At 34.6% G+C, this 25161-nt stretch overlaps 3 protein-coding genes across 7 annotated transcripts in view; 2 read left to right on the top strand and 1 right to left on the bottom strand.

Moving 5' to 3' along the window:
• Positions 1 to 2519: 2519 nt before the first annotated feature.
• Positions 2520 to 6064, top strand: gchfr (GTP cyclohydrolase I feedback regulator). Of its 2 annotated transcripts, none has more exons than XM_042767150.1 (3): positions 2520 to 2679; positions 3700 to 3791; positions 5402 to 6064. In XM_042767150.1, the coding sequence occupies exons 1-3, from the start codon at positions 2644 to 2646 to the stop codon at positions 5538 to 5540; spliced, it is 267 nt and encodes an 88-aa protein (XP_042623084.1). In that variant the 5' UTR covers positions 2520 to 2643; the 3' UTR covers positions 5541 to 6064. The 2 variants fall into 2 exon arrangements, with proteins under 2 accessions (XP_042623084.1, XP_018976250.2); XM_019120705.2 differs by having other exon boundaries at positions 2522 to 2679; positions 3697 to 3791.
• A 2248-nt stretch (positions 6065 to 8312) lies between these two features.
• The window catches only part of dnajc17 (DnaJ (Hsp40) homolog, subfamily C, member 17), a 54578-nt gene continuing 37729 nt past the window's right edge, over positions 8313 to 25161 (bottom strand). For both annotated transcript variants that reach the window (XM_042767148.1, XM_042767147.1), the window contains exon 11: positions 8313 to 8511. In XM_042767148.1, the coding sequence (XP_042623082.1) occupies positions 8389 to 8511 (123 nt within the window). In that variant the 3' untranslated portion in view covers positions 8313 to 8388. The remainder of the gene's footprint in view (positions 8512 to 25161) is intronic.
• LOC109106811 (cdc42 effector protein 3-like) lies at positions 19499 to 23953 on the top strand. Of its 3 annotated transcripts, none has more exons than XM_019120073.2 (3): positions 19499 to 20059; positions 21535 to 21610; positions 23264 to 23953. In XM_019120073.2, exon 3 carries the CDS (start codon positions 23326 to 23328, stop codon positions 23896 to 23898), a length of 573 nt encoding a protein of 190 aa, XP_018975618.1. In that variant the 5' UTR covers positions 19499 to 20059; positions 21535 to 21610; positions 23264 to 23325; the 3' UTR covers positions 23899 to 23953. The 3 variants fall into 3 exon arrangements, with proteins under 3 accessions (XP_018975618.1, XP_018975619.1, XP_018975620.1); XM_019120074.2 differs by having other exon boundaries at positions 21532 to 21610; XM_019120075.2 differs by having other exon boundaries at positions 21509 to 21610.

Below are 25161 nucleotides of genomic sequence, written 5' to 3'. Positions count from 1 at the left end.
CCTTCGCTAACGGACTTCTGGAAGGGCCCTTCGTGAAGGGATTCAGTTGCTCAATTTTGTTTGGAATGTCCCTACAAATGGTGTCCCCTTCCTGAAGTGCCCTTCAAGGGTGCAAAAAAAAAGCAATTTGGAATTCACCCAATATTGTTGAGAATTTAGGGTAAGGAGTGGTGTTACAGTAGGTGCTCCAAAATAATAAATATAAAATAATTTCTAGTTTTATAAATGCGAAGATTGGGGAAGTCGTGGCCTATGTTGAGAATTTAGGGTAAGGAGTGGTGTTACAGTAGGTGCGGCACCAAGACTGTACAGTTCTCTCTCTCCACCTTCATACCATGACTTTTAATTACATAAAAAAACTGAAAGTTGTGTGACTGCTCTGTGTGGTGTTTTAAATCGCCTTCACAATTCTGAATGTCAGACTATTTTTCTTGTCACTTTCACTTTCACTTCACTTGCACTTTCACTTTCACTTTTTTCACTTTCACTTTCACTTTTTTCACTTTCAAGATTTAAAGAGTTGTTGAACTCACTTGTGATTCGGAGAAGAACTTGGAGTTTCACTATTTCTGAGAAGTTATAAAGTCAGAAATGCAAGATTTGAACTCACTTGTGAAAACAACAGAATTGTGAGATTTAAACAAGTAATCAAATTACAAGAAAAGTCAGAATTACAAGAAATAAACTCAGAATTGCAAGACAAAAGTAAAGAATTGTGGGATTTTAACTTCAGAGAATTCAGAGAAAGAGTCAGAATTGCTAGAAAGAATAACAAAAAAACAGAATTGTGAGAAATACACTCAGGCTTCAGAGAAAATAAGACAGAATTGCAAGATTTTAAGTCACCATTGTGAGAAATAAACTCAGAATCTCATTAAAAACGTCAAACTTGCAAGAAATAAACTCAGAATTACAAGAAAAAAGTCAGAATTGCTATAAATATACTTGCATTTCAAGAAATAAACTCAGAATTACAGGAAAATCAGAATTGTGAGAAATTAATTCAGAATTACAAGAAAAAAGTCAGAATTGTGATAAATAAATTTAGAATTCAGAAGTCAGAATTGCGAAATATAAACTTAAAATTACAAGAAAAATTTCCAGTTGCGAGATATGACCTCAAAATTTAGAAGAAAAAAAAAACAGAACCGCAAGACATAAACTCAGAACTTAGAGAATGCTTTTTTTTCTCAGAAAGTCCAAACTGTTAGATAAAAAAGTTGCAATTACAAGTATTTTTCCAAACCAGCACAGAGTGAATCATGTAGTGTTTTGTAGAAATGTGTGCTGTGATGCAGACACGGCTGCAGGTGTAAAGGGTGTTTCAGTGTAATCACACTGATCAGAGCTCATGTAAATCCAGCACAGATGAAGGCTTTGTGATCCGTGTGTTTAACTGCAGTTATTACTGATGTTATCCAGCTCCTGCTGCTGTTGGGACTTCATTTCCTCAGCGCTCTGAGAGACTACAAACTCATATTACAATGATTACAACTGCTTTTAGAAGGAAATTAGCAATTCTGCCTAAAGGAAATGAAAGTCCAACCACCAAGGTTGAAAAGAAATCAAAACCTTGAGACACTGTAATATGAACATGAACCTTGCAAATTAGCAAACTCAACGTCCGAGTGTGTTCAGATCAAAACTCCAATAACAGCTAATATCACATCTTCTATATGCACTACTGAAACAGCTTTTTAATGAATAGGTTCATTTTGGATGGTCTGGTCAGGGCTCTGCAGGCAGAAGATTAATAAAGCAGATTATATAATCATCCTCTCAAGTTTAAATGACAGGTATGCAGTTTAAAACTGTTGTCCCCATCTGCAGCTTTCATGTCAGGTGTGTATTCATCCGTCTCTCAGTGTATCAGTGGCTCTGCTTGAGTAAACAGCTGTCATATCTCAGAGGAAAATGATGCTCTTGTGTTGAGTTTGTTAAACTGATCCCTTTTTATTGCATAGAAACAAATCAGTGCCTCAAGTTCTATCCTGATGAAGAATCTATCGTTCTCTCAAGGTTATGAACAAACATTCTTCTATTAACATTCGTTCAAAATAGTCTGGTCTTTAATAATGTTTAAAAATGTAAGCACAAATTATCATCCTTGGATCTTTTTTCCTAGTTGGACGTTCTTCTAACATTATTTAAATGTTACTTGTTTTAGAACGTTCAGAGGACATTCGAATTAACTTTAATGTTACAAAGTAACGTTAAAGTTCCCACGCAGTTTGCAACATTGTAACATGGAATGTCGCCTCAACATTCGAAAAAAAAAAAAAAAGAGGTGGACGTTTTGAAAGTTCAGAACGTTCAGTTACTCTCTTCATAACTTCTATCATCCATCATATTTAATTATCTAGAATATTAAATGCATAATATTGCTCTGACATAATATCCTACATCATCTGGAGCGTCTCTTTCCAAAGCGCGTTCTGATTTGGAGGACGCTGATTGGAGGAGCGCGGGGGACGTTTCTGCATGCCGCCAGCGGCTCGCAGTCGCTGATTGGTGGAGAGCGGTGGGCGTTTCCGCATTCCGCTGCGAGCGCACACACGAGCCGAGCGCAGCGCGGAGACAGACGCGACGCTTCCGAGACCCTCCTCGATATTCCGCTGGAAAGTTGCCCGCTCTGCCGCCGGGATGCCGTACATCCTCATCAGCACACAGATCAGACTGGTGCGTATGAAACAAGAGACCGACGCGAGCGCTCATACGAGCGCCATGCACAGCAGTGATTATCATATTATGATGCATTAGAGGATTACAGGTGCACGCATGCATGCTGCATTGGAGTTGTTGATGTTATATTAGTAACCCGCATATGCAGAAGACATATTTTGTCGTGATACTTCTCATGCGTTGCGTTGCGTTGCGTTATGAATCATTACATTCAAACAAGGAAGTTGAATGTTTGCATTTCGTGAGTGTGTAGCTCGCGCACCTGTCTGTCTGACCTGGAGCATAAAGTGAAAGTGTATCATTGATTCAAGATACAGCATACACCACATAACACCTGCTTTACTGCAAGAATTTCAGATGTTTGTATACTAGAGTCATGCTTAAAGGAATAGTTTAGCAAAAAATTAATGTGCTCACCCTCATGCCATCCGAAATGTAGTCTAGATGAATGGGTGCCGTCAGAATGAGAGTCCAAACAGCTGATAAAAACATCACAATAATCCACAAGTAATCCACAGCACTCCAGTCCATCAGTTAACATCTGGAGAAGATAAAAGCTTTAAAGTTTAGAGCTGTTTTGTCTTGTAAACACTGCTTGATCTGTGCAGATTTCTCTCCTGATTCACACCAGAACACTTTTTCACTGGAGGAAGTGTTATTATGGATTATGAACTCTATGTATTTGAGTTAAAAACGTCTTAATGCTGGATTTGTCTCATCTTTTGTCTTCTCCAGATGTGAACTGATGGACTGGAGTGCTGTGGACTACTTGTGGATTATTGTGATGTTTTTATCAGCTGTTTGGACTCTCATTCTGACGGCACCCATTCACTGCAGAGCATCCATTGCTGAGACACTGATGCAATGCTACATTTCTCCAAATCTGATGAAGATACAAACACATTTTACAAGAAAAACACTTGACAGAAGACATTTGCAGTGATAAAACCACAGTTCTAGTGTTGAAAATGAAGATTAGATCATATTAAGTGATCAAACCGCATTTGTTTTCAGGAGACGGGGCCCACGATGGTCGGTGACGAATATTCTGATCCCTCCATCATGAACTACCTCGGAGCCCGGAAAACAACCATGCTGGGAAACAACTTGTAAGTGTTTGGTAACCTGATATGTTGTAGTTATTTCTCAGACAAATAAGTTAAAGTTAAGTCAACACATTAGCTTCCTGTTTTGCTGATTTGCCAAAACTGCCTAATATGATGCTGAGTTTTAAAATTACTTTTTTGAGTTTTAATCTTTCCATCATTAAATTATATATATATGCATCAGCTTTCTTGCAATTCTCAAAATAATACTAGCAGCAAAATGACAGGCTTCTCTATTCACTATTCAAAGTGCATCGTTTAACTTTTAATCTGCAAAAAACTGGCAAAATATGTTCAAAAACACCATTTAAATAAAAGAACTTTAGAAATAAGCTTGTTCACAGTTTGGAACAGATGAAGCAGAAAACATCAGGCTCATGTTTGCATTTTCTTCTGTCATGAGCCATAATTCTAACCTTGAAATCAGGATTAGTGATCAAATAATGTCATGCATATGAGAGTCTGGCTCAGATTCGGACAGGAATCATGTGTTTGTGGTGTTTTTCTGATGATTAAAGGTCAATACAAGACTTCTTCACCAGAGAAATGATTCTCAAAAGCAGAAACGCTACAAAATGCATCATATTTTGTGAGAAAGTGTGATGCGCTCCAGCAAAACAGACACTATTTCTGGAATCAGCAGCACAAAATTAGGAAGAAACTTGAATTAGCAAACACTATGGAGTCATTTAAGGGCCAAGTTTTGCAAAAGAATGTGTTAGAAAGAAATATTTAGTCATTTAAGGGGCAATTTTTGCAAAAGACATATTTTTCATGGCCATAGCTTCTAACTTATTTGCAACGCCGCTTTTATTTTGTGTTTCATTCAAGTGTGAGCTCACAATAGAGACACGCAAAGAGAACAAAATGGTATTGTGAGCTCACACTTGATCAAAACACAAAATAAAAGCAGCGTTGCATATATATATTTTACAGTTCTTTATTTTGGTTCGCAAAACCTATTTTTTTTCTTGCAATATTTCATTTTCTTTTGCAATTCTTTATTTATTTTTTTGCAAAAAGCACATTTATTTTTTTCTCTCAATATTTTCATTTTCTTTTGCAATTCTTTATTTTTTTGCAAAAAGCACATTTATTTTTTTCTCTCAATATTTTGATTTTCTTTTGCAATTCTTTTATTTATTTTTTTTGCAGAAAGCACATTATTTTTTCTCTCTCAATATTTTCATTTTCTTTTTGCAATTATATTTTTTTGCAAAAAGCACATTTATTTTTTTCTCTCAATATTTTGATTTTCTTTTGCAATTCTTTATTTATTTTTTTGCAGAAAGCACATTTATTTTTTTCTCTCAATATTTTCATTTTTCTTTTGCAATTCTTTATTTTTTTTGCAAAAAGCACATTTATTTTTTTCTCTCAATATTTTCATTTTCTTTTGTAATTCTTTATTTTTGTTTGCAAAAAGCACATTTATTTTTTTCTCTCAATATTTTCATTTTCTTTTGTAATTCTTTATTTTTGTTTGCAAAAAGCACATTTATTTTTTTCTTAATACTTTCATTTTCTTTTGCAAATATATTCGGCCCTGAATTGACTCCATACAGATAGCTCATCTTTAACCAAATCATTTGTGATATCTGTGTGTGCCACAGCTCCGAGTATCACGTGGACGAACCGCCGAGACTCGTCTTGGACAAACTGGATAAGATCGGGTTCAGAGTGGTCAGCATGACGGGAGTCGGTCAGACGCTGGTCTGGTGTCTGTATAAAGAGACGAGCAACACGCTGTGACTCCGTGGCTCTTGTACTGCAGGTAAACATGGTAAATGAGGTGAAGAAGGGTATTCTAATGTCAGCAGCAGGCCTAGTGAACAGATCTCAGAAACTCTTATTAAACAAATGAAGTGTACAGTATTTGAAATCTGTCTCAGTATTATCATCAATGTTCTTTCTCTGATTTATGATTTCTGGATTTAGTCTTTTTTGAACACTTTTATATGTCAGGAAAGTAGGTTTTGTTTTGTGATTGTTTTAATATAAACGAGTTCATTAAGGAACATCATAAACATTATTATTCTGTTGCATCTGTAGTGTTTCTATATCTCGACTTGACGTTATCTTGAATAAATGCTTTGCAACGAAACGTCAGTTTTTAAAATCCTGTCGAAGCTCACATTCTTTGTTTTGTAGTTCTGAACAGTTGTTCACAGTGTATGTAAACATGTATTTTGTCTGTACTGAATCCTGATATATTAATATGGTTTCTGTATGCTTGTGTGAGAAGCTGTAATTAAAAATAAAGTAAAAAAATAAAAAGTATGATCTGTTTAAAAGTGCTGCATGTTTGTGATTCAAAGCTGTAAATATTCAAGCCTAATCTGATCCAATCGCATTTTGCTACGGTGTTATTTTAGTATCATTGAGATACTGTTATAGCTTTTAATATTTTGAATCAGTTTTTATTTTTGTTTTGCATGTAAAGTTTAGTCATTTTGTTGAGTGTTTTTGTCATTTATCATTTTTATTAACTTATATCAATTTTAATTTATGTTGTCCTTTTATTTTAATTTTATTATATATATTTATACATATCTTTTTGTCATTTAGTACTTGTTTTTGTTTTAAATATGTCTATATAGATTTTATAAATTGTTATTACTTTTATTTTAGTACATCAAGTTAAACTAAATAAAAATGATAAATGTTGCCTTGGCAACTACTATAGCTCAAAAAGAGATATAATATTATTATTTTTAATGGTTTTACTTTAGTTTTCCATAATAACCCAGCTATAAAGGGCCAAAAGTCAAACTTTATTTGAGTAATTGATGCACTATATCCAAATGTGGATTTTTTTTTTTTTTTTTAGAAATCAAATTCATTTATATTACTTTAACTTTAGCAGTTTTGTGTTATTGTCATTTTTACTAGCGTTTTTCATATATCTATATAGATTTTATTTCATTAATTTTTATTTTCAGTTCTGGTTATTTTAGTGCATCTCTCTCTCTCTCTCTTTCTGTCTAAATATATATATATATATATATTTTTTTTTTTTTTTTTTTTTACAAAAATGTTTTAAGTTCTAGTTAATCATAATAACCCAGCTATGAGGGGCCAAAAATCGCACTTGATTTGAGTAAATGATGCATTATATTATATTAACATTCATATATATATATTTTTTAAGAAATCAAATCCACCTATATTCTCTACATTTCAATGCAAAAAAATAAAACAAAACAAAAATAGTAATTTGAAATGCAGTAATGTATGAAGGGAATGTTCCAGTTTTCGCGTCTGGAAGCTGTGGGGTGACACCGGGTGAAGACGGCCCGTGGCGGGACACTTCTTCAGGACGCCGGCTCTGATTGTATTTCCTGTGCTGTAATGTGAACGGGACTCTGTGTGTTCTGCTTCTTTCCAGGAACGTGAAAGAAAAGCCCACAGAAGTAAACAGAACCATGTGACGGCCGCTGAAGTTTTAAAAGCCTTCTGAGAAAAGGGACTCACAGCGGTCTGATGGTGTGGAGACACAAGAGGAACGTCCCACACGCCATCCAGTCCCAACAGAAATACAGGACAGAGATCACATCGAGGTCCTTTAAATGATTCATTGTTGCACATTGTTCCAAATGAATAACATTTCAGAAAGATGAGGTGATTTACACTGCTTTTAAAATAAAACATTTCATTTCGGGCTGTCACGATGGATGTCTATACAACCTACCTGCTGCCAGCGACTGAGCCAATCAGCTCAGCCGTAAATGTCATGTGACTAATGACTCTTAAAGCCACAGGATTGGCTGATGATGCCACGAGAAACAGAAAGTGAGCAGAAGTCCTAAAAAAAAAATATAGCGGCATAAAATGCTCTTAGAAACCACAAAATATAACGGATGAAAATTAAATCTTAAACATCATCATAATAAAGAAAGTGCTGGGGGGGTTAAAAAAATGTAAATAGCACATTGTGCATGTTTCTTGCATTAGGACAAAAATATTCTGTTGTTTAAAAAAAAAAATATATGCAATTGTGACTTTTTCTCACAATTCCCATGTTTTTCAGAACAAGGATTGCTATAAATAAAGCTGGGAGATAAAAAGTCACAATTACCGTTTTTATAAAAAAACAGAATCAAGTTAGAATTGTGAGAGATAACCTTGCAGTTGCAAGATAAAAAGTCTTAATTCAGCTCAAGACCTCAGACAAACTTCATTACAGTGAGATCGGAGTCTCATGTCAGTAAAGCAATCTCTGAAAGTTGATGCAAATGATGAAAAATTTATTTTAAAGGAAAAATTACACTTTAAGTGAAAAATATTTCACCAATCATAATAAGAATCATCTGTTTGTCCAAACAATGTCATTCTGCATCGCCTCAATCCAGAGTCTTGATTCGACCGGGACGATTAAACACTCTCATTCTCATATCTCTGTACTTTAACAGAATCACACTGTAGTCTTCCGTAGAGCTGAACTGAACTCGTTTCAGAAGTGATGAACTCTACAACAGTCTTGAACTGAAACAGAAATAAATACGACTGGACTCGGCAGAAAAGCACTATAAAATATTCCTCAGAAGGCTTTATTGATCAGTGGGAGTTTAATTGTAAGATCCAGATTAAATGCTGTGAGTCACGCCGTCTCGTCCTCTTCCTCCTGCCTCTTCATCTCCTCGATCAGCCTCTTCCTCTCTTCCGCCTGTCTGAGTCTCATCAGCACCACGCTCTCGTAATCACGCTCGCTGCGCAGACCACTCTGAGACACACACACACACACGTTACAGTCAGCAGGTGTGACGAAGGCAAATTTAAGACTTTTTAAGAGCAAGTGAAGACAAGTTAAATGCAATACATCAGTGTTCAGCATTAGTAAAGTTTGAAAATACAACTTCCAACAGATTTACACTCCTTTTTTAATTCATTTTCCAAAAAAAAAAATAAAATAAAAAAAAAAACAGCTTCAGGAGATTTTTACGGAAGAGGATTAGAGCCAAAGAAATAATAAAAAAATAAAACCATCTCGAGATTAAAGTCATTATATTGCGAGATTAAACTCGTTAAATTTCGAGAAAAAAAAATCGAAATACAATCTTGAGAATAAACTCATTAAATTTCGAGAATAAAGTCGTTGTGTTTCGAGAAAAAAACTCGTTAAATTTCTAGAAAAATAGTCGAAATAATCTTGAGAATAAACTCATTTAATTTCGAGAATAAAGTCATTGTTTCTCGAGGAAAAAAAGTCGAAATGAAATGTAGAGAATAAAAAAACTCAGTGTTCATAGCCTATAGAGGACATGGCAGAGTTGGATCACTTAGTCAAGCTATATTTTAGACTTTCTTTCGTAACAAAGAAATACTATCAACTTTAGCTAATTATGACACAATAATAATTAGCACACGAACTTTAAAGAGAATTTGCAAGCAGCTAGGTCTTTTTAGAAGAAACAATCAGTCCAATTTGCGCGATGTAGGCTACTTTTTTGTCCAACATGAAATGACAACCAGAGGACCAATGCAAGGTTATCGCTGGCTTCACCCAAATGCACTCTGGCACTTGGACAGCTATGATAAATTAATTGCCATTAATGGCGTGTAATGTAATGAGTTTATTCTCAAGATTGTATTTCAACTTTTTTTTCTCAAAATTTAACGAGTTTAATCTCGAAACACAACGACTTTATTCTCGATATTTAATGAGTTTATTCTCAAGATTGTATTTCGACTTTTTTTCTCAAAATTTAACGAGTTTTTTTCTCGAAACACAACGACTTTATTCTAGATATTTAATGAGTTTATTCTCAAGATTGTATTTCGACTTTTTTTCTCGAAATTTAACGAGTTTAATCCCGCAATATAATGACTTTAATCTCGAGATGGTTTTATTTTTTTATTATTGCTTGGCCCTAATCCTCTTCCGTAGATTTTAGAGTTTTCTTAACTTTTTGTTGTATAAACTGAAAACAAAACAAGTTTCTCCTGAAGCTGGCTGCCTTAAACTTTAAAGTTTTCTCTACTGTCTTGTTTTCCAGAGCAAATGTCTTAAGATCCTTAAATCAAGATACAGTTACTTGAGAAGCAGAATGACAGAAAATAAGTCTGGTTTTCTGATGAATTGATCAAAATGAAGAGTTTATGGTTAAGAAAAAAGAGCGAATATAAATACACATTAAAAGGTAAAACAAGTTTTCATTCCCCACTCACAGATATTAGTTCTTGTTTTCAGCAAGAGCTGGTTTCGTTTTGTTCCAGTTCTCAGAGAACAAGACTTCATATCTTCAGTTTGCGTCTCACGTACAGTAGATGTATCATGATTTAAGGATGTTTAGATATTTATATTAGAATACAGAGCAAAAAATACTGAGGAAGATATCAAGTTTTAGTTATGCATGCAACATTTAATGACACAACTTTATGAATTTAAGACCTTTGGTTTGATTTATGACCTTAATTTGAAAAAATGTGAGAAACAAACCCTGCAAACTGATGAATGGATTTGTGTTATGTATTAACGTTCTCTTAAAATAGACTGATAACAATGGCCAAATGTGATTGTATTGTATTGCAGATATACAGTGCACTGTTAAAATGTTGAACATTTCATGCTGCATTGAATTTTTTTTATTTGGCTCAATTAAATTATGTGAACCTTATGTGTTTTAACATTTGCATTTTAATTGCTCCAAATAAAAATTCTGAATGCAACATTAAGTTTTTTTTTCAACATTTAAGTTTTGACCTCCAAAATCTATTACAGTGTAAGAGTATAGAGATATAAAATAAATGCAGTAATAGATCAAATCATTTCATGAGACTTTGCCTTCAAAGGAAAAAGTTTGCATCTCAAGAAAATGTATCGTGATTTCATTTATTGTGATCTTTAGTTATTTATATTGTAATACAAACAAAAATGCTGAGAAAGACTTTTTTGTTTTTTGTTTTTTTTTTCTGTGGTTGATGTATTTTTTGGTGTGATTTTTTTATTTTTTTCTGCTTGATTTATGAAAATCTGCATTAAGACGTTTTAAGAAACCCTGACGCACACAAATACAATCAGAAAATCTGGAACAAAAGCATTTAAAGATCTTTAAATAACACACATTTAGTAAAACTGGCCCTAAGATATTATAAAAATACAAAACTTTACAATAAATCTGCATTTGTTAAAATTAATTAGCTACATTAGTCAAAACAGTACTGCTTTAAAACAATTTGTGTTTAAAAAAAGAGAGAAAACTTCTGTACTGTCATTATTTTTATTTATTTACTTTTTATATTTATTTTCCCATTCATTTTTGTATTTTGTTGTGGTTTTGTAAAATGTCATTTCAAAACCAAATGCAATTTAAATATACATATAAATACAAATAAATAAATAAAAACAGCCCCCAACCCTTAATACATATTAAAAACTTTAAATATAAAAATAATAATAATAATAATAATAAATAAAAAAAATGTCTGGAGCCAAATAAAATGGATATTTGATTCAAATCAATGACATTGAAGTGCCATTTTTAAATAAATAAATAAATAAATGATTATATTATATTACACTACATTATATTTCTTATAAATTGGTTTGAGACAATCTGAAATTGTTTGTTTTGCATTGAATGTACCATTAAGTATTGTCCTGTTAAATACCAATAAAAAGGTTAGAAGCAAAATTAAATATTGAGCTGAATGATGTCATATAACGAGTGAAGAGAAACAGGATCAATGTCTGTGAAGGACTTAAGGCCAGAGATGAAGCGAGTGCGTGTCTGCAAAACCAAGACAAGCAGAGAAAGTGATTCTGCATCTGGAAGAGATGACTGGGGTCTCGCATCAACCACAGACAGAGAGAGAGAGAGAGAGAGAGAGAGAGAGAGAGAGAGAGAGAGAGAGACAGAGAGAGAGAGAGAGAGAGACAGAGAGAGAGACAGAGAGAGAGAGAGCGAGGGGAAGCACAGCATTCCGGAAGGAGGGCCGTGATTATCATTCCAGCTCCATGAGCTCAGGCTCCATCTCCCACCTAACCAGCAAATATCACGCAAGCTCAATTAAGTAAATAAACAACTGCTGCATCTTCAATAAACTAAACAAAAGCAGCATCACTTTACACATACAGACTTTCCAGAGCTCTCTGCTGAAGCCAGAGCCTGGAGGAGAAGCAGCGGAAGAGACTCTGAACACACTCTACATCACTGCTCCACAGACACAGTGAAGACTTTCAAATCTGAAAAAACATCCCATTTCAAATAAATGCCGCTCTTTTGAACTTTCTCTTCACCGATGAATCTTGAAGAATAAAATATCAACACTGCTAATAATCAGAAATGCAGCAAATCATCATATTAGAATGATTTCTGAAGATCACGTGACTCTGAAGACTGGAGTAATGATGCTGAAAATACAGCTGTGCATCACAGAAATACATTACAGATTAACAGATATTCACACAGAAAACAGCTGTTTTAAATTGTAAAAATATTTAACAATTTTTCCTGTATTTTTAAACAAAATATTGCAGCCTTGGTGAGCAGAAGACACTGCCCCCAAAATGATGAACGTTTGTGTCCAGTCAAACTCTACAGTACTTTGACGCATGCAAATCACAGTAATTAATAAACAAATCATAGTAATACTAATTTATTTCAATCTTCGATTTCAAAGTAAATTGTTTACTTTTGGATGGTACTTTTATATTGTTGTCCTGTTGAATAATTTATTTTAAAATTTGTAATAAATGTAATGTAATATTCTATTAAATAATCATTTTTTCATTAAATAACATTTTATACAAATAATTTTATTAAATTACTTTTTATTTTATTAATAACATTTTAATCAAAGTTGAGTCATTTTGTCACTTTTTGTCTATTTAGCTTTATTTTTTATTTCAGTTTTAGTAACTGTAGAGACTTAAACTTTTAAACTTTTACTTTTGGATGGTACTTTTATATTGCTGTCCTGTTGAATAAATTTATTTTAAAATTTGTAATAATTATTAATAATTTAAATTATTTTTATTACATTTGTATAAAACTAATCATTTTTTCATTAAATAACTTTTATACAAATAATTTTATTAAATTATTTTTATTTTATTAATAACATTTTAATCAAATTTGACTGATTTTGTCACTTTTTGTCTTTTTTAATATTCTATTTAGCTTTATTTTTTATTTCAGTTTTAGTAATTGTAGTGACTTAAACTTATTTCATTTCATTCCGTTTCCAAAGAAACATTTCTCATCCTTCATTTAAGATTTTCATCGAATATTTCTGTTATTTCAGCTTTTCCAATGAATTAAAACAATTTTTACTGGTTTTAACTGCAGTTAATAACAACACTACACAAGTATGAGAAGAACATAAGCATGAGTTCACACCTAATACTCTTCATTTTGTTCTTGTGTTTATCAGTAATTCAAAAAGAAATCGCCCGAAGTGCTCATGTTCGCCTGACCAGAATCACTCAACAGCATCACGTAATTACGCTTTCCAAACTCATGATCAGACTTCCCAGCATGCCGTGTGTGTGTGTGTGTGGAGCGTCTGGCTGCGGTTCATGACCAAACCACAGAGAAACAGACATCAGACGTGAATCAGACGCTTCTGAATGTGAACACAACTCATCTCAACATCAGACGACCAGACAAGACTTCATGTGAACTGACATCACTCTTTTTCTTTCTTACACTCATTAAAACTGAAGCTGAAACCATAGAAATAACTTTAATACAATCTGAACTAAAATGAAGCACTTTCACAGGTGCACACTAGATTTCAGATCCAGTGTCATTTATAATTATTCACTGGAATTTAGTATTATTTGTATAATATTATAGTATTTATTAATATTTTGAATTAGTCTTCAGTTTTAGTTTAAATTTTAGAAATTTTGTATTCTTTAGTAATTAAATTTTTTTATTTCATTTTTTTCCCTAGTTTTAGTAAATTTAAAACTTATTTCTGTTTTATTTATGTAGTTATTTTTATATTTTGCATCTAACATTCATCTTTTATTTCAGCTTTATTTCAGTTAACGGAAAAAATAATATGTCAATAATAGTTTTAGTTAACATTATGTATGTCATCTTTTGAAGAAAAAAAAACTATTTATTTTTATTTCAGTTTTAGTAATTTTATTACTTCAACTCTTAGTACTTCAAACTTACTTCAGTTCATTGCCAAAGCAATATTTCTAATTTTTGTTTGTTTTTCTAATTTCTAAATTTTAGATTTTATCTCAGTTTTATTTCAGTTAAGAAATATTATTTATAACCTTTTTAGTTAATAATATCTGCTTGTTATTTTTATTCGTTTTTTTTTTTTAATTTTCTATTTAGCCTTAATTTATTTTATTTCAGTTTTACTTTTAGAAACGTTGCTACTTAAAATTAAACTAATTTATTCGGTTGCCAAGGAACAATTCAAATTTTTAAGTTTTGAATGTTTTTATGTAACATTTGTTTTATTTTATTTTATTTCAGTTTACTACAATTAGTTTCAGTTACTTGTAATTTTCCTTTTTTAAAATTCTATATAGCCTCAATTTGTTTTTATTTCAGTTTCAGTAATTGTAGTACTTAAACTTATTTTAGTTTGTTGCCATGGCAATTTCTAATTTATAAGTTTTTTGAAGGTTTTCATGTAATATTTATATTTTATTTAATATTTATTTAGTTTCAGTTAACGGTATATACTTTTAATTTTTATTAGTTTTTCGTTTCTATTTAGCCTTAATTTATTTTTATTTTAGTTTTAGTAATTAAGTAGCACTTAAAATTAAACTTATTGCAACCACCAGTCGCTGGATATGAAAGCACTTTTGTTTATTTACTAGTCACTAAAGTTCACACTTTTTTTTTTTTTTTTGGTATAAAATTATTAGCATCATTATTTTCAATGTCTGTTTTTTGACCAAGGAGTCTTAAACATTGCTATACTATTCCCATAATCGTCTGCTAAAGATGAATACAATCATATTATTTGAGAAACTACATGTAAATTAAAACAAAATGAAAGAAAATTAATAAATATAAAATACATTGTATATTTATATATACAATTAAATATTAAAAATAAAATAAATAAAATATTAAAACACACACACACACACACATATATATATTTAAATAAAAAATTGGTTAAATATAAATTAAATATGGTTTTTTATTTATGGATTTTAATTAAATTTAATTATGTGTATTTATATATTATCATTTTAAAATATAAAATTAAAATACATATTTTTAATAAAGTACGTGTAAAATAAAATAAAAATTAAGTGAATAAGTTAATATAATATTTAAAAAATAAATATTATATAAAATACTTTTTTAAAATGTGGCACAACTTACAATTATTGTTTGACTGTATGGCAATTTCTTTTTCAGTGTTAAAGAATAAAAACGTACCCAGGACACCTGGTCACACAATACAGACAAAAGGCTAAAGCAAATAAAGGCGTTTGAACGCAGTAAGAATGTAGTTGCACACACAACATGGAGCTTTTCATACTTGCATCCATAAGAAAAACCTGATAAAAGACTGCAGTGTTAAAAACGGATTCTGATGCAGTAAATGAGAACGCGAGCATGCATGATTGTGTTAATGTGGCGGCAACAAACCTCACTACTAAAAGAGGCGAGATAAACACAACTAACGTTAACTCGATCTGCAAAACAGCCTTCACACTGTTTTGATAGTTTTAGAGCGATAACTCCCATCATGCCAACAGCTACAGGACACAGATGTTCAGAAATACTCATTATACAACATAATCACAAACTGATTTTCTGAGTAAAAGCTCATTAATGTGCAGCAGATTCAAGCACATTCTCTTCATTATAACGTCAGTGGCATTCAGTAAAGAATGTAACACACACCCACGATTATACATTAAAGCCCTGCTGTATTTACAGTAAAGCTGGCAAAGTGTGTGTGATCCCATCTGATCTCATTAATGTGCAGCGCAGAGCACAAATATTGCTTTAAAACTCCCCAAACGGCACATCCTTGATTTAATAATCACATACAGGTGCTGGTCATATAGTTAGAATATCATCAAAATGTTGAAAGTACCTTTTGCATTTCCTATTCATATAGAAAACAGCTGTTTTAAATCATAATAATATTTCAATATTTTTAACGTATTTTTGATCGAATAAATGTAGAATTGGTGAGCAAAAACATTAATTGATTTTGACTTTAAAACCATAGTGTATTTGGCCTAGTATGTTCTAAAACCTAGTGTGCTCCCTACCTAGACAGCATTTTAAGGGATCACAGACATTCTTCATGGAGAATGCAATCCCAGAATGCACTGCAGTGCATGGCGGAGAAATCAAGAGAAATAAATATATAGCATTCAATACAAAAATGCAATTCAAAATGCATTTTAATGCACATTTTAATGTGCAAACCAGTCACTCATGCTGCCTATGAAGACAACATGTGAGTGTTGAGCAGGCGATATTTCATCATAATCACTCATAGGATTGTTTAGCTGAGCGATTAAGGGTAAAAAGAAAAGACGAAGACCAATAATTAGACAAAAGCGGCCATAAGAGCACTTGGAAGCGTTTCCCAGAAACAAGACAAACAGAGTACAAGAAGAAATCTGTACAAAACACAACCACAGAAACCAGAGTCTGGATGCGACTCAACAATCTCAGGCTCTCGAAAAGAAGGCCAAAGTCATCAAGACGCATAGCAGGAATAAGGCTAAAGTCAGTTTGGTGTGGCTGTTGGGCCTCAGACAAGCAAAAAGCATTGTAACGTCTTGATTATCTGTTTGCATGAAAGTGTTTCTGGTCAGAGAGCCGTTGAAATTCACAGTTCCAGCGCTGGATAAACGTTATGATGAAGAGCTGATGTTTGGTTCATGTGAATGGTTGCATGTGTGGAGGAAGACCTGCTTCTTTGAAGCCGGAGAAGGAAGGGCGGCCCTTTGTTTATTGGACGCGTTTGAAAGGACTCTGACGGAAAGCAAGCGTGGAGAAAACCCAGTTCTCGAGCTTCCCCTCGGAATCTGGCGTCCATCCGGGATCCCAGCAGGAACATTAGATGATCTTTTCATGTTGTTTGGGAGGGGAAAGAAAACCGTGCTTCCCTTAACTCTGTTCAGGGCATTTTCAAATGACCAGACAGAGTATTTCATAACAGAATGTACCAAGTCTGTCCTGGAATTACACTGGAGCACTTGGCACACACAAGGGCACACAGAGAGAATGTTTAGAGCCGTTCTACTGTACACAACATCAAGCTGCTCTTTTCCAGTAACTGTAATATACTGTTGTCTGTTTGTCAGAATCTGCGACTGGATGTTGGCGTGTTTTGAAAATGAGCAAGGTGTCAGGGTGAACAGGTTATATCTGTTTGCTGGGAAACCGAACACTTCTGAGGAACAATTTATCACTGGATTTGCCAAAGTTTGTGAGGATCATCAGCCCTGTGTGGCATCTTCTAAAAGTCGGAAGAAAAAAAAAAACTCCATTTGATATTTTAACCCAAAATAGCGCTAAAAACTAACATAATTTTATGACTTGTTTTGCATATTCTAAAAGGGATGGAATGGAGCGATAGAATGATGGATGGATGGATGGATGGGTGGGTGGTGGATGGATGGATGGATGGATGGATGGAATGGGTGGATGGATGGATGGATGGATGGATGGAATGGAGCGATAGAATGATGGATGGATGGATGGAATGGAGCGATAGATGATGATGGATGGATGGATGAATGATGGCTGGATGGGTGGGTGGGTGGGGTGGATGGCTGGATGGATGCGATAGAATGATGGATGGATGGATGGAATGGAGCGATAGAATGATGGATGGGTGGATGGATGGAGTGATAGAATGATGGATGGATGGATGGATGGATGGATGGATGGATGGATGGATGGATGGGTGGATGGATGATTGATGGATGGTAGATGGATGGATGGATGGTGGATGGAATGGAGCGATAGAATGTTGGATGGGGTGGATGGAATGGAGCGATAGAATGAATGGATGGAATGGTAGAATGGTAAGAACAATAAGTGTGTGTGTGTGTGTGGTTGTATGGTTGTATGGATGATATGGATGGTGGAGCGATAGAATGATGGATGGATGGATGGAATGGAGCGATAGAATGATGGATGGATGGATGGATGGCTGGATGGGGTGGGTGGGTGGGTTGGGTGGATGGGATGGAGCGATAGAATGATGGATGGATGATGGATAGAAAAACAGGTAGAATAATGGATGGGTGTTGGATGGAACAATGGATGGAACACAGAACAATGGATGGAACACAGAACAATGGATGGATAGAGGGATGGAGGAATGATGGATGGATGGACAGAAAAACAGAACAATGGATGGATGGATGGATGGATAGACAAAAAAACAAAAACAAATGACAGACGGATGTTGAATGGTGCAACAGAATGATGGATGGATGGAGTGATAGAATGATGGATGGATGGGATGATAGAACGATATGGATGATGGAGCAATAGAACAACGGATGGATGGAGCGACAGAACAACGGATGATGGATGGATGGGATGGAGCAATATAATGATGGATGGATGGATGGATGAATAGAAAACAGATAGAACAATGGATGGATGGATGGATGGATGGATAGAAAAACAGAATGACAGATGGATGGATGTTGAATGGAGCAACAGAACGAAGAATCACGGATAGATGAATGGAATGATAAGTCAATAGATGTAGAATCACGGTGAATGGAAAAACAGATAGAATGATAGATGGATGGATGGATTGATAAATACAAAAAGGAATGGTTGTCACTTTGTAACCACAATAAAAAATGATCCAAAAACTACTTTTTCTTATAAATTGTCACATTAATTTTTTTTTTCATAAGAAAATGCATTACTGCAATTCCACTGGTACAGTGCTGATAATTGGCAACATTCATATTTAATAAATATTTCTGAAACTATGATAGAAAAAGTGTATCAATAAATAACGAAATCTAATTAACCTTGAAGGAAACAGAGGACAACTCTTTTCTTTCCAGAAGCGCATGATGTAGTTAACGCATATTAATATAAGTCACCCTGGCTGTGAAAACCCAGCTTTGTGTGATTTACTGTTTTCTACACAAAATCATCCTTCATAAGGTAAAGAACATTCTGTGAAAATGTAACCTTGATATCTTTAATATTGACTAAGAACATGTCAAAGATTGAAATCATAGTGAAAATAATGGTTGAAATCAAATTGTGATGCTTGTTATCTCATAATTAGATTTTGAGACTTAATCCTGGATTTCACAGAGAGGGTCACTGTAGGTTTTTTTTTTAAAAGCTGACAATAAAATAATATAGGGTTTTGACAAGTGTACTGACAAGTTATCAAAATATCCTAGAGCACACCTGCAAATTTAGCTATAAATCAACTCATTTCATACATGGCATGTAAACAAAACAAGCAGTGGTTGGCCATTTTACTAGATGGTCAGACAGTCACTTCCTGTTTGAGTGGACGGTTCATGTCGGTTCATGGCGTATCCTTGCCATCTATGGGAGGGTCAGAGAGCTCTCGGAATGCATCAAAACTCTTACTTTGTGTTCCGAAGATAAACAAGGGACTTACAGGTTTGGAACGACGTCAGTAATAAATGACATAGTTTTTATTTTTGGGTGAGCTATCCCTTCAAAGCGCTTCATCTCTGGCCCTTCAGCGATAGATTTCCACTGAATAAACTTTGATTCTCCTAGAAAAACAACAAGAAGTCGTCATGCCTAGACTTGACTCAGAATCAGAAGACGGTAGAATCAGGTCTCGGTGTCTGTGAGGTCATGAGCGGGAAGCAGGAATTACTACATGTCTACAGCACTTGTGTAACGCCGGTCCGCCTGTACATACACGTCCCAGAGCGAGAGACCGCTGTCATTACTAAGCTGGAAGGGCTTAGCAAAGCCTACGGGGAACAGGAAACCAGCAGCAGACACAATGACATGAGATTAGTGACGAGTGAAGCCCCTAAACGTGACGTCGACACGACAGAAACCAGCCGTGCCCTTCCCAGCTTTCAATGCCAGTGAAACGGCTCAGGTGAACTTCCTCAGTATCTGAGATCACACAGAAGTTACGTTGCCAGGTGTGACATCATCACAGACCAAACAAACGCCGAGCTTTAGGGAGGGTCAGACTCTATCTGGACCTGCGGAGCTTCACCTGTCTGACAATCTCTGGACTTTAACACTCGGGATCTACGACGGACTCTGTACTGCAGAAGCAGAGCTCAAAAACAGGACAAAACCGCAACGATCTCTTGGGTTACGGTAAGAGAAACTCTTCGTTCTGCCTTGAGCGACACTTCAGATCACTTCCACTATTTCACTTCCACTATCATTTATATAAAGCCAGAAACTGGTTGCATTCCTAAAAATAAAGGTTCTTTATTGGCATTTATGGTTCCATGAAAAACATTTAACATCCATGGAACCACTAAAGGTTCTTTAACGTGAAAAATAAAGTTTTAAAAATGAACAAAATATAAGAAGAAATGGTTATTTTCGGAACTGTTCACTGAAACATTCTTTGTGGAATCAAAAACAGTATTACTACACAAATACACTCAAATTAATGGTTCTTTATTGGCGTCTTGGTTCTATGAAGAACCTTCAACATCTATAGAATCTTTCAACTGTGCAAAAGTATCTTTAGATCATTCAAATGTTCTTCAAACCGAGAAAATAATGGTTCTTTGAAGAACTGATCACTGAAAGCTTTCTAGGGGTACCAGAAATGGTTCTACTCTTTCAAAAATTAATGGTTCTTTATTGGCATTGATATTACCATCCATGGAACCATTAAAGATTCTTTATAGTGAAAAAAGGCTCTTTCAAACATTGAAATGTGTTTCACACTAAGAAGAAATAATTATTTTAAGAACTGTTTACTGGAAGGTTATTTAGGGAGCCAAAAATGTTTATTTTATACGACATCTATACAATCTTTCCACTGTGCAAAAGATACTTAAAAGTGGAAAAGTGGTTGTAGGTGTCTAAAAATGGTTCTTTTAAGAACTAACCATTGAAAGGTTATTTAGGGATCTAAACGGGTGGTTCTACAGCATTAAAAATAAAGCTTCTGTATTGGCGTCTTGGATCCACAAAGACCTTTGACATCTACAGATTCTTTCCACTGTGCAAAAGGTTCTTTTCATTATTAAAATGTGCTTCAAACCAAATCATGGTTCTTTGAAGAACTGATCACTGAAAGGTTCTTTGGGGAACCAAAAATGGTTCTTCTACAATCTTAAAAGCAAAGGTTCTTCATTAGGGCCTTTCGCACACCGCTTTAATTCCATTACTGGCTTTGATGGTTCCATAAACGAACAAAAGTTTCTTTAGATCATAAAAATGAGAGAATAATGGTTCTTTTATGGCCTCACTGCAAAAACACACTTTTGGAATCTATGTTTTTTAATAGTATATAGTGAAAAAAGGCTCTTTAGATTATTAAAATCTTCACACTAAGAAAAAAATGATTATTTTTTTAGATTTTTTGAATATTCAACCTTTATTTTTAAAAATGTCATCAGTTAAATGGCTTTATATAAAAGCGATGTCATATAATGATGTTGAAAGTCAAATAGTGGAAGTGTATACTATTCTTTAAAAGATTTGCACCAATATAACATCAATATCAATGAAACAATGATTATTTAGGGTTTTTGTGGCAGGATATCCAATGCTATTTAGAGAATCGTTCAACCTGTTTTATAGCCTAACAAGTCTCGTCATGTTAGCAGAAACACCTCTAACGTTTGTTGGCCTCAGACCTCAGATGTTCAGATGTGGGCGTGAAACACCTGCACACCTTTCCGGGTAAGACACAAACAATCAAACATCATTTTAAAGGTTTACACTGGGAAAAACTGGTGAAGCAATTGGTGGTTTTGGTGATTTATCATGCATTTCCTTAAAAACAATCCACTTCTGTCCTCCCTCCTTCTCGTTGCATGTTTGTAGAGGAATGCCATTATGCGCTCGCCGTCTCCCGCTGCTACTAAAGTGCCGATAAAACCTTTATTGGCCAACAAAACATGTTTTCTGTAGTGCCATACAAATTTAAAGAGTGAGTGTTGCGAGTCACGAAAGCTGATCTAATGAACTGTAAACCGCGAAACAGGGCTGCGACCGTCCGCGCCAATGCCAACTGGAGTAAATAGCTTCCTACGGACATTATCACTACAAATGGGTCTAATTACTCTGTATACCAAACTGATTTAGCCATATTCATACTTTAATGAGAGCACTTTATGAGAACATGCTCTGAGAATGCAGGTCACTGGTTACGCATGAATCCAGAATGTAATTGTGCAATTAAAATATGTGTAAATCTGATTTCATTTACGTTCTCACGGAAGAATCAAAAGTCATTTGCTGTAAGTGAGAAGACGAAACATGCAAGCAGCTGTAAAGATGTCGCAATATCAGCGGTTAATCTGTAACCAGCTGGAAGAAAATTTACTCAATCTTAATCTAATCTTAATCAAATACTGGTTAGAATGAAAAGCTACAGTATATCTGAGATACGGCTACAGTACATGTGCTGGATCAGACAAAGTCTCTTCTGCTCATCAAGGCTGGATTTTTTGGATCAAAAATACAGTTAAAATTCTGAAATATAAGAATTTTAAACAGATACTTTTCATGTGAATCTATTTTAAAATGTAATTTATTTCTGTGATGCGCAGCTGTATTTTCAGCATCATTACTCCAGTCTTCAGTGTCACATGATCTTCAGAAATCATTCTAATATGATGATTTGCTGCTCAAGTAACATTTATTATTATTATCAATGTTGAAAACAGTTGTGCTGCACAATATTTTTTGGGATTTGTTTGATTTGTTTTATTTTTGATTATTATCAGTTTTGTAGAAAGTTGTGATGAACAGCATTTATTAGAAATAGAAATCTTTTGCAAAACTAAAAATGTATTTACTGTCACTTTTAAACAATTTCATGCATCCTTTATGAATAAAAGTATTCATTCATTTAATAAATAAAAAAGTAAACTGCCTCCAGACTACAAATGTATGATGTACAGGCTAATAAATAAATATGGCTTATAGCATTTAAGAAAAAAATATATATTTATTTGACAATTAAAAAATATTAACATATATAAAATAACAACATAAAAACCAAAAAACCTTTTTATTCAAAATACCCTAATAAATCAATAAGGCTTGCAACAGAAATAAAATAATAAAAAAATCAATCAATTTAATGCAACCTTGCTGAATAAAAGAATTCATTTCTTGAAATTCAAAATAAAATAATATATATATTTATTGAATTTTTTATCAAAAAATTATAGTTATTTTTTTTTTGTTACATTAATTTTTGATCAATTTAATGCATCCTTGCTGAATAAAAGTGTTTATTTATTTTGAATTATAAATATTTCTTTTGGGTAATTTTAACTACAATTATTGTGAGGTTTGATGACTTTTTCCTCTAATCTGTTCCAGAACCAAGCTTTCCGCCACCAGCTGAAGCTCATCACTTGCTGTCACACTGCTGAAGTCTTAAGATGCCCTTGAGGACGTCGTTTCTCCGCAAACCCACGTCTGGACGCTGGCTGAGGAGGCTATCGAACCGAAAGGAGGTTCAGTCAGTCAACATGATCAGCCTGCCCCTGGGTGATTTCCGTCACCTGTCTCACATCGGCACGAGCGGACACACGGACAGTTTCGGAGACCTGTCGTTCCTGAAGAAAGGCCACAGTCTCCTGCTGCAGAGCTCCAAGAGCGAGCAGAACCTGTTCCTCCCGCCGCCGCCCAAGCCGCCCCGCGTCAACATGGACGAAGCAGGCCGGTGCAGCCCGATCTGGGAGCACGCGCCGGACAATCAGAGGCAGAAGTGCAGCTCGCTTCCCCTCCTGGACACGGAGGAAGACGAGGACACGTGTTCACACACGGAGCAGACAGGCATCAGCTGGAGCCCTGCTCGCGGCAGCCTGAGCTCCGGACGGGATTCGACCCAAACCAACCCAGAGGAAACACAGCCGGACCAAACGGACTCAGCGTTCACGTTCAGTCTGGATCTGGGACCGTCCATACTGGACGCCGTGCTGCAAGTGATGGATAAAGTCCATCAATCGTGAACTGGAAACTAGGGCTGTCAAATAAAAATTCGAATTTCGATTATTTGTCGAATAATATACAAAAATACACATTTGAATACAAAACCGTTGGATGGGGCGGGTATCTTATCGTTTGCGATATACTGGTAATAATTCTCCTCACGATAAGAATTAAGGTCCTTGCACACATTTTCGTATGCGTTTTTTAGTTTTTGTGTATCCGTCATCCTTTCCTATGAAAATTGTTGTTACGGATGCGAAAACGCTAAAAATCAAACCTGATCTGATTTTTTTTAAATGATGGACGAACGTTTCGGAGGAAGTGTGTAAACGTGATTGACACAACGTGAGGTGTTTATTTTTTAACGTGTGAAAATTTCAGACGAGAATTTCTGACTTGGGATTGTCTTCCCGCGATAATAACGATAAAGCCTAGTTGTTGACATATTTTTGTGTGCGACCGTATGGAGTGACATGGCGGAAGGCAGACGTGAAACTGATGACAACATCGTAGGAAGATTTCGCTAAACGAGGAGCTCCTTCTACAGTCTGGAACTGGGTTGGTCAGGGCTGTACAGTGCGACAAAAATCGGAGAGCTTTGAATAAATGTAGTACAGTAGCACAGTTTTGCCTGTGTATGAGCTTGTTTACAAACCTGTTGTCCAACAAAGATATCATTTATTGACTTGCTTTTTCTCTTAATTAACTTAATAACATCAGTCGAATGTTTGAAATAAATTTGTGATCACAAAGATATCATTTATTGACTTGCTTTTTCTCTTAATTAACTTAATAACATCAGTCGAATGTTTTACGATTCATTCGTGATACAGCTTCACCTACAGAAGAAGTGAATATAAGGTGGGTTTTTTTTTGGAATCTTTGCAAATTGCCTTTCCTAATAATGTGCTAGTTAGCATGTGCTGAGGCTAAAATAACATCAGTCGAATGTTTGAAATAAATTTGTGATCTCGTGACAGTCTCTTTAGAACGGCTCGTCACTCCATGGAAGAGAGGGGCGGGGGCACGGGTCGCTGTGAACAGAGCTGTTTTTGACTGGGTAAAAAAGGTGTTTTATACACCAACATTGAAAAATTTAAATTTTAAGTATGTTATAAACTTTTCATTAAGACTCTTAAGAATCATATCAACTTGTGGAAAATTGGCATCTGATGACCCCTTTAATGCTTTTGTTGGCCTATCCAGTTGAACGCACTAGATGTGGCGCTGCTTATTCATAATATTGTGGAAAAGAGAACCTCAATGCGGAGATCATCTACAGC

This window comes from Cyprinus carpio, chromosome A12 (assembly GCF_018340385.1).
Source record: "Cyprinus carpio isolate SPL01 chromosome A12, ASM1834038v1, whole genome shotgun sequence".
In the NCBI taxonomy this organism is placed as follows: Eukaryota; Metazoa; Chordata; class Actinopteri; order Cypriniformes; family Cyprinidae; genus Cyprinus; species Cyprinus carpio.
The sequence above is the reverse complement of the archived record's forward strand: the minus strand, read 5'-3'. Positions and strand labels throughout refer to the sequence as shown.

Bases quoted from the DNA above. Each gene is read 5' to 3' on its own strand.
- LOC109106811 (XM_019120073.2), top strand. From the start codon at position 23,326: ATGCCCTTGAGGACGTCGTTTCTCCGCAAACCCACGTCTGGACGCTGG.
- gchfr (XM_019120705.2), top strand. From the start codon at position 2,644: ATGCCGTACATCCTCATCAGCACACAGATCAGACTG. The intron at 2,680-3,696 runs GTGCGTATGAAA...ATTTGTTTTCAG, and splicing joins TCAGCACACAGATCAGACTG to GAGACGGGGCCCACGATGGT. The intron at 3,792-5,401 runs GTAAGTGTTTGG...TGTGTGCCACAG, and splicing joins ACCATGCTGGGAAACAACTT to CTCCGAGTATCACGTGGACG.